This window comes from Macadamia integrifolia, chromosome 5 (genome assembly GCF_013358625.1).
Source record: "Macadamia integrifolia cultivar HAES 741 chromosome 5, SCU_Mint_v3, whole genome shotgun sequence".
NCBI classification, from domain to species: Eukaryota; Viridiplantae; Streptophyta; class Magnoliopsida; order Proteales; family Proteaceae; genus Macadamia; species Macadamia integrifolia.
In genome coordinates, this window is record NC_056561.1 from 14056555 (window position 1) to 14066837 (window position 10283).

The 10283-nt window shown below is 45.1% G+C and overlaps 1 protein-coding gene across 1 annotated transcript; it reads right to left on the minus strand.

Moving 5' to 3' along the window:
* Positions 1-431: 431 nt before the first annotated feature.
* On the minus strand, positions 432-2141 carry LOC122078545. Its single transcript, XM_042644566.1, has one exon. It carries the CDS (start codon positions 1620-1622, stop codon positions 744-746), a length of 879 nt encoding a protein of 292 aa, XP_042500500.1. The 5' UTR covers positions 1623-2141; the 3' UTR covers positions 432-743.
* Between the last annotated feature and the right edge of the window lie 8142 nt (positions 2142-10283).

The following is a 10283-nucleotide window of genomic DNA, read 5'->3' on the forward strand; positions in this document are numbered from 1 at the left end:
CAATTTACGTAAATATCATGGATATAACCTTTAGCTCTTCTTGTCAAGTTTCATACATTAGAGCTGAAATTTAAGTATCAATTGTACTGCCGTTCTACTGGGAAGATTTTTATATGTCTTGGCATTAATTCATGTCAAAGGTTCCATATGGGTCTAACATATTATAGACTAATATTGAGGCTGCTCAGGAATCAATTATGGAAAAAAATCGTCTGCAATTCCGATCTCGTACAATTCCGTGAAATACCACCTTCAGGGGGTGACACGTGTATTGATACCAATGCAATGGTCCAGATTTGATATAAATACATTTTCACTGATTTAATGTTTTATTAGTTGGACAAGATCTGGACCATTGTATTGGTATCAATACACGTGTCACCGCCTGAAGGTGGTATTGCACAGAATTGTACGAGATCGGACTTATTGTCAATTTCAACCCATCAATTATGACATATATTTAGATAGACGATTACAAACAATAAAGATCAAACCATATGAATCTCTTTCTTTCTCTCTCTCTCTCTCTCTCTCTCTCACACACACACAACAGAACCCACACATGCATTTGCACATGCATATTTATTATATATTTTTTTTTGGGTATAATTTGCAGATAGAATTTATTTATTTATTTTTTAAAGTAATTATCCCCATATATAACTAAGATGACAAGAATACCATTCTCTCTTTTTTCTTTTTTAATTCTCATTCTTCTTCTTTTCCGTACAAAGAATGGCCAGTTAACCAATGGTCGTGCATCTCGAGTCACTAACGTCGTCCGGTCCAGCCAAATTCTGACGTGGCTTTCGAAACGACACGATATGGCTACTGACCATGAAAGCCGTAACACGCTCCGAAACGCGAATGTCCTCCATTCTTAGCTCTTGCAACCTCTGCACATATTCCGGCACGTGAACCAGGTCCCACACGACACCGACCCCATCTGGCTTCAAAACCCTAACCACCTCCCCCAACCCTTTTATCCTCTCCGCAGCAGCCGCCGCCGTCCGATGCCCAAGCTCCTTCCCCACCGTGTGCAGGAACACTGCCGACACCACCACATCGAAGTAATCATCGGCGAACGGCAATCGCCGTGCATCGCCTTCCTTGCAAGTCACATATTGCTGAACACCTTCCAGCACTGCCGTCCGCAGTGTCGCCACCGCTGTTTTCCGGCAATCTAGCCCAACTACGCGACCGGAACTTCCTTCCTTTTTCAGCTGTAGTGCCACTGCATTGAGGAGAATCCCTCGGCCGCAACCGACATCCAGGGCCGTTTTTACTGTTGACCAGTCTGTAACGACGTTGATCATGAGCTGAGCCATCTCCCAGTGGAGGGAGACGGAGCAGTAGAAGATGTTGCCAGTGGCGAAGAAGAGACAGACGGCCGAGATTGCAGTAACGGAACAGGTGAAGCCGGCGATGAAGCGAGAAGCTCCGACGGGAAGGGCTGGGGAGAGAGATTCGACAGCTGAACAGAGGGGATTGAAGTAGAGGATGAAAAAGACGGCGAGAAATGAAAATAGAAGAGCATGGATTAGGAGGAAAATCACAGTTTGCCATTCGTCCATGCCGTAGATCGCGTAGATCTGTCTCCAGTCTCTCCCAATTTTTCCCATATTTGAAGGAAACGTTGATTCAGATATAGCACCGTCCCCAATTGGGCTCAGAACCTTCTGAAGAAATTCAAATTAGTAGATAGGAATGAGAAATTCAACTCAGATCCATGAGCAACAGTGAACACTGTTTCCTACGCTGACGCAGAGATCTTCCGAATTTAGATAAGGGGGAACATAAGTGAGGTAGAGAAAGTAATGGGAAGAACTCACGAAAGCAGAGAGAATACTTTCACAACGATGAAACTTCATGTCCATTTCAGGCTTTTGAATCAACCAACAAGTGGTTGTGGCCCAGTGGAGAAAGAACTAAAAAACATGAAAAAGAAATCAGAGAAAGTGTCAGCGTAATTGGATGATGATATGGAAATGCTTCAGACAGTAAAATCGCCTTGGCCCGTCGTTTTCGTAGTCTTCCTTGAAACGCATAGGACATCTTCCGAACCTCTCCTGTCAAAATCTCTCCATTAAAGTAAGAAATGCATGACAAAGCTCGATACAGTGTGCGATCGAGTAAAGAGTAAATAACAAATCGCACGGTGATGAGAGGTAAACTCCAATTTTTGCTCTCTCTCTCTCTCTCTCTCTCTCTCTCTTATAATAGAAGTGTGTCCGTTGGCAAAATTAGTTGTCATATCATATGTGAGCACGTCACTATCTAGTAACCCCGCTTTGCTAAAGAGACGAACAATAAATAATCTTAGTAAGTATAATCTGGAAAGGGTTTTATAATCAAAGTTCGTTAAAATGATCCATGTCGGTGACACAATGAGACTTGAGATTATTGGTTTAGCTCTTCTCCCAAGGATGAATAAGCAATGCTACTCGTCTTCCATCCCATGATGATGAGCATGTATTAATCAGCGTATATCCGTTGTCTTTTGTCCTTTTCATGGTTTTATAAGTCTACACCGGTTGGTCCAATTGAGTCCTGTACATTTATGATCCGACTTAAATCGGTTTGATTAATAAGTAACATATTTATTAAACAAGCATTTACGGTACAAATAGCTAGCCCATTGGACGCTCGATCAAACTAACCGATTAGAGGACCGACCTAAACCGACTCAATGTAGCCCGACCTAGTCTGACCCCCTTTGTTAAAAACAATCATAATCTCATATCATTTATCTTCTTTATTAAATATTTGGGTCACCTTCTACTACGATTTTTTTTTGTATAAAACTATTGTGATTTAATGTTCAATTTGAACAATTATGGGCAAAAATAATTTTAAGGTAGGCACATTTAGAGCTCGCTAAGACTCAAATAGGTCCATAGTCCGGTTAAGGCCCGTTTAAGGTAGCCTAATTAAAGCCTGACACCGACTGACTCAATTATAAATCATACCATGCCACCCAAAGCTAAGCCCGTTTACTTAAACGAACGTTCACGATACAAGATTTTCAAATGGTCAAGCCTGGCTAGGCTTGACCGAGACCAACCTAGCCCGACTGGTTGACACCCCTAATTAATATTGTATCAATCGTATAATATCGATATAGATACTTTTCATGCTATATAACGTTGGGATATCCCATGATCATCTTGACATCCTTGGTTCAAATCATTATAGACATGATTTTAGGTATCGGGCTCAGGAACCAAAAAAAAAAAAAAAAATAGGGTATATATTAGGCATGGATTCACCATATTGGGGTATATCAGTGTTGACAAGGGTATATATCCCATCATACCCAAACTCAGGAGAGACAATTCATTGTATCACTCACAAAATCCATAAAAAAAATAGCTATAAAGAAGGATAACATTTTAAAGACTAGTAAATTAGCTTTGTCCTCACGAATGATGCAACTAAGATCATTTGGAAGAGGATCATCAATTCATCACTATGGAAAATCAAATTTATTATAAACTTATGCACAAAATTAGCTTATTAATCCGCAACTCAATTCCTTTCAAGAAATGAAAATGAGATTTGAGCTCTTATAGAATTGCAGAGGTTGATCACTTCCGAAGATCAATACCAGCAACTTTGCAAATTGCAGGATCTTTGGGTTACCAGTTTCATAGTCAAGGAGGTGTCAGAATTAATGTAAAAATCGAAAGGCCCAAATCCCCACACAATCTCAAGCCATCTCTAAGGGCTCTCACTTCAACCACTGAATTTGTACACACCCCATAAAAATTGGAGAATGTCATAACAACATTCTCATTGTTGCTTCTAATAATACCTCTTCCACCACTAATACTCGGATTTCCCATACTTGCACAATCTACATTCAGTTTAACAATATTAAAGGGAGTGCACCAGCAAAAAAGAACTAAAGCCTTAACTCGACGAATAGAAAAATTTAACTTAAATACTTGTAAAATAAGGTCATCTCTCAAGAAAGTGATTTACAAAGTTTAGTGGGATAAGTAATCTCAGAATGTAATCTTTAATGATGGTAATTAACTGTGGCACAAGAGCCTTCATCATGTCTAATGTTATCCCTTTCCCGCCATAACTCCCAACCCTGGCAACAGGCACATTATTTACTCTCTAATACCCTTGACTACCAATAAAGAATTCAGGTACGTACTGAGCTCTAGAATTGAATAACATCTATGTCCATTGTTCTTCCAAAAATGTCCCAAATCTTAAAAGTGGTTGTTCCCACCAATAACAAGTAGATTGTTGTTTCCCTCTAAGGATCTCTACAGCAAGAGTATTTAAACACCAATGGAATACCGATTTTCACCAAAGTGTCATCGGTTGGAATCTTGCAGTGAAGATTTTTTATGAAAAAAAAAAAAAACTTTGGGAGGGACTAACTTATTCCATAACCTTTTAGAATAAGGAAGAGTGAAATCAGATCTCATTCCATGCTGACTTGATAGAGAAAAAACCATCTTTCGTCGGAGTCCAACCTAATCTGTCGACTTTGCTTAATAACATAACGGGTGAGGGTTAGGAATGCTAGCGCAGTACCTAAGAATTAGGTATGCTAGTGTTAGATTGACCGTTGGATTTCTTAAAATTGATTAAAACTGTTAGATTGAAATTTATTATTTTGAATGTGAAATAAGTTAAGAAAGTGACTAGAGTATACCCCTCAACCACATACAGTATTCCGAACAGATGGATGTGACTGAGCTTTCATTGAAAAAATGAGGGTATGTTATCAAAAAAAGGAGGATTTGAGTAACGCATCTCCATCTTTCTCATTTCTTCTTCTTCCTTCCTATTTTTTATTCCATTTTGTGAAACTTGTCTGCAACTCTCGGTCAGCCATCCCCTGCTCACACCTTTCTCTCCCTCCTCCACATTTCTCTTTATTTCTTTATACTTCCTCTTCTTCTTTTTGTTCTTCGTCTTATTGTTCTTCATCTTCTCTTTACTTGCAACAATGTGCTCTACAAGTGTCGGTGACCCATATTGACCTTGGTTATTTGTCCGGAGTAGTGTTAACGTTTGCGACCAACAAAAGGAGACAGTGTTGGCGAAGGAAGATAAAGGAAGAAAGGAAGCAAAGTAGTTCATAGTCGTTTAACCTGGTAAAACTTATCTCCCAAATCACTAAGTTTATTGTCATCTGTAACGCACCTACCATTTATCATTTTCCTATTCCAACCTGTTGACCAATTTTTAATCTTATTTGTTTCGGACCGTATACCAATCTGATGAACAAATCCGACCATCTGTTCCAAAATTTAGATAATATTTTTTCTCATCCTAGTCGAAAATTAGAATTTTCTATGTATGAAAGTTAACGGAAAAAAATGGAAAAAAGTGGTGGTCGTCTCCTTAGGGATAATAATCTGAGGTGGATGAACTTAGCGTATATATTAGCACAACATTTGTGATGCATGTGGTAGATAATAGGTATTTTTCATTCCATAAAAGTGTAATAGACTTGATACAGCCAAATTGATCTCTCAGTGGGGAAAAGACACGTGTCGCCCCTGAGACATGTGTCGTCCACCAGATAAGGATTCCAAGGACTCAATCACGCTTGATAACGTCGTTTGCATGAGAGGAATATTCCCCACGAGAAGGACGGTCGTATGGGAGAAGGACAGAGGAAAAGACAAGAAAAAACCCTAGACCTAAAGAACCATATAAGGGGGCCGAGAAGAAGGAAGAAGGTAAGCTCTCAGACCCTCACCATTACTCCCTTACTGAAAACTGTGCGGCCGAACCTAACTTGAGCGTCGAAGGACTAACCCCGGATAAAGCTCCGGGCCTCCGCCGTCTGTGCTTGTGCAGGACCAACTCGCAGGGTTTTTTTGCAGCAACAAATTGGCGCCGTCTGTGGGAACGACGGTAATGGTGGGGAGAACCTACAACCGCAAGAGGACAAGAGCGACGTCCAACATGGACATGGGGGAAGAACCTTCAGGGGGGCTTTCTCCCTCGACGGAGATAGGACGAGAAAGGGGCAATGATGACTGGGAAGTATTCGTAAGGTACCAGCGTTCGGCTGGATACTCAGTACGTGAAGACAGTGATCATCAGTCTCCTGCAGCGCAGGAGTACATGACGAGGGAGCAATTCGAAGCCCTCCAGGACAAATATAACCGGATGGCCGAGACTATGAGGGAGGTCTCCAAAGCTGTCTCTCAGAAGACTGGCGGAGCACCCCCAGGCCCCCACGTCCAGTTTGAGAGAGCTCGAGATGAAGACCGGAGCAGTACAGGATGGATGAGGGCCGATCGTAGCCCTCGAAACCGAGCGAGGAGGGAGAGTCTCGCACCCCAAGGCAAGACACGACATGCCGCCAGAGACCCACATGGAGATCCGCACCAAGGAGACAAACAGAGGCCCGAGGACTCGGGATTAAAGCAGATGATCCTAGACCTGAAGGATGAGATCTAAAAGGTGGAAAAAAATCAGACGGGAACTCGCGAGCTGGACCTCACTAATGACACGGCTCTAGCTGACGAGGTCATGAGGGACCCGCTCCCGATCGGCTTTCGCCTACCTAAGTATGACACTTATGACGGGTCTAGGGACCCCGTCGATCACCTGGAAGGCTTCAAGGTCGCCATGCAGTTCCATCGGGTCTCGAAAAACATCATGTGTCGTGCCCTTCCATTGACGTTCAGAGAAGCGGCGAGGCTATGGTACAATCGATTGCCGACAAATTCGATCCACAGCTTCAGCGACCTGAGTTACTTCTTCGTGAAGGGATTCTCTAGTAGCCAGCCCCTTCAGAAGACTACGTTGAACTTGACCAACGTCAAGCAGCAAGAAAGGGAATCGCTGCAGAACTACATGAAGCGATTCCAACAAGAGAAGATCACAATCAGAGGCCTAGACCCGAAGGAGGAGTTCACGGCCCTGTTAGGAGGCGTCAAGGACAAGGAGTTGAAGAGGTCCCTAGCGAAGCATACACCTGGGAATCTGACTGAGCTGAGAGCATGATGCGATAAGTACATCCAGATGGAAGAAACCCTCCAGGCCGATGAAGAAGCCGCAAGGAAGGCGGCAAGAAAGAGGCTCTCAAGGGTTGAGAAGTACACACCTCTGAATCGAAGGTGAACAGAGGTACTAATGCAGATAAAAGATTCCCCAGATGCCAGGGCCATGAAGTGGCTAGGAAAGATGGGGCGACACCCCGAGAGGCGCAACGTGGACAGATATTGCCACTTCCAAGAACCATGGCCATGATACCGAGGACTGTTGGCACCTCAAGGGGGAGATAGAAGGGATGATCTGAAGGGGATACTAGGCCAATTTGTAGACCGCAAAAAGGAGGTTACCCCAGACGGTAATGGCCGGAGGGATAACCGTTGAAGAGATGATGGAGGGCGCTATGAGAGAAGGGGGCTCGCCCGTAGAGGCAACCAGGAACGGCGAAGGGACCAGACACCCGAGGAAGCTGAGCGTCGCCCCCGAGATGAGAATAAGAACCCAACTAGAGTTATAGCAACCATCTGTGGAGGCCCAGCTGCTGGAGAGAGTTCAGTCTCTGCCAGGAAAGCGAAGGCCTACGCGAGAAGCGTACATATGGCGGAATGGCCGAGCAAGAAGGCGAAGACGGGGACGGTTATATCCTTCTCAGATGATGACCTGGAAGGGGTACAGACTCCGCATGACGATGCCTTGGTCATCACCATGACCATAGCGGATTGCAAAGTGAAGAGGATCTTAGTGGATAACGGCAGTTCAGCTGATATCCTGTTCCTTGAAGCTTTCCGGAAGATGGGCCTAGACGAGGGAAAGTTAAAGAAGGTCGAACACCCATTGCAGGGATTCTCCGGCGTCCCAGTGAAGGTGGAAGGGTCGATTGAGTTGCCGGTAAGAGCTGGCAGCGGAGATCGCCAAGCGACGGTCATGATCAACTTCCTGGTGGTGGGCATTACATCGGCATACAATGTCATACTAGGAAGGGTCGGATTGAACCTACTAAAGGCTGTCATCTCCACCCCCCCCTCAAGATGAAATTCCCAACCAAGAATGGTGTCGGGGAGTGTCGGGGTGACCAGGAGGCATCCCGGAGGTGCTACGCCACTACCTTATGGGGAAAAGAAAAGGTGGGGGAGGCACTCCCAATAGAGGATCTGCGCGATGATGCCAGTTATCAACGGGGGGGAGCCGGCCGAAGATTTGGTGCAAGTTTAAGCCAAAGAGGGAGATGACGCTCGGTAATTTCAGATTGGGGCTACCATGCTAAGGCTGCAGCGAGAAAGACTCGTCTCATTCCTACGGAACAATGCTGACGTCTTCGCCTGGTCGGCTTCAGATATGCCTGGGATAGATCGAGAGGTGATAGAACATCATCTGAATGTTAGCCCAATGAAGAAGCCGGTGCAGCAGAAGAAGAGGACTTTTGCCCCCGAAAGGTAGTAGAAAATAGATGAGGAAGTGGAGAAGCTACTGAAGGCCCAGTTCATCCGCGAGATCCAGTACCCGGAGTGGATATCCAACGTGATAATGGTCCCGAAGGTAAACGGGAAGTGGAGGATTTGAATCGACTTCACCGACCTGAATAAGGCCTGCCCAAAGGACGCATACCCCCTGTCGAAGATAGACCTCCTCATCGACGCCACGGCGGGATATGAGGCGCTGAGTTTCATGGATGCATACTCGGGGTACAATCAAATCAAAATGTCTGAGGCCGATGTCTCGAAAACATCCTTCATAACCGGGGGTGGGTTGTACTGCTATGAGGTTATGCCTTTCGGGCTAAAAAACGTAGGGGCCACCTATCAAAGGTTGGTGAATAAAATTTTCAAAGGGATGATTGGAAAAACCATAGAGGTATATGTGGACGATATGCTCGTAAAAAGCCTGAAGGAGGAAAGACACATCCAAGACTTGGAAGAGGCGTTCCAGGTGCTGAGATGGTACGGCATGAAGCTGAACCCAGCAAAATGCGCATTCGGAGTAGCCTCGGGAAAGTTCCTCGGCTTCATTGTCTCGGAGAGAGAAATTGAAGCCAACCCAGTCAAAATACAAGCCATTCGGGACATAAGGTCACCCCAAAACGTGAAGCAAGTCTAGGAGCTAATGGGTCGGGTCACCGCCCTCGGGCGATTCATGTCTCGATTTGCAGATAGATGCCTCCCTTTCTTCAAAGCACTAAAAGGGACCAAAAAGTTCGAGTGGACGGAGGAGTGCGAAAAGTCTTTCAAACAATTGAAGGAGTACTTGGCCGCACCCCCGCTGTTGACGAAGCCAAACATCGGGGATACCTTGCAGTTATACCTCACTGTATAGGCAGTGGCAGTAAGCGCCGTACTGACGAAGGAAGAAGGAAGAAGGAAGGCAACAACGGCCAATATACTATGTCATCCGAACCCTTCTAGACGTCGAAACAAGATACAGAAAGGCAGAGAAAGTGGCGTATGCCCTCGTGACAGCGGCAAGGAAGTTGAGACTGTATTTTTAATCACATACGGTATGCGTACTCACCGACCAGCCCCTGAAGAAGATACTGCAGTGGCCGAATATGTCCGGTCGCCTGGTAAACTGGGCCATAGAGTTGGGAGAATTTGACATCCAGTACAAATCGAGAACCGCAATTAAAGCACAGGCCCTCACATACTTCATAGCGGAGACGACACTCCCCGACGACCCACAGGAATTTACTGAGGACCGAGGAGAAGAGGCTTGGACATTGTACGTGGGTGGGGCTTCCAACAGTGAAGGAAGCAGCACAGGAATCGTGTTGGTCAGCCCCGAGGGTTTCAAAATAGAATACGCCCTATGGTTCGACTTCGACGCCTCCAACAACGAAGCAGAATACTAAGCGTTAATAGCCGGAATTAATCTGGCTCGGGCTTTGATGGTAAAGGAGCTGGTAGTGCATAGCGACTCCCAGCTCGTGGTGCAACAAGTGAATGGAGACTACGAGGCCAAAGAGCAAAGGATGGCCAAATACTTGAACACGGTGCGAGACAGGGTAGTGGCTTTCAAGGAATTTGAGGTAAGGCAGGTGTCGTGAGAAGAGAATGCTAGTGCAGACGCACTGTCACAGCTGGCCACCTCCGACTTTGCAGATCTTGGACGAGCGGTGTATTTCGAAGTGCTATCACAGCCAAGCATCGAAAAACCCCGAGTGGTATTACCTGTAGGTGAAAACGGCCAAAGCTGGATGAATGCCATAACAGAATACCTCAAAGAAGGAAAGCTCCCAGAGAATAGGGATGAGGCAAGAAAAATAAGAATGAGGTCGGCGCGCTTCTTCCTGAAGGACGAGACACTATATAAGA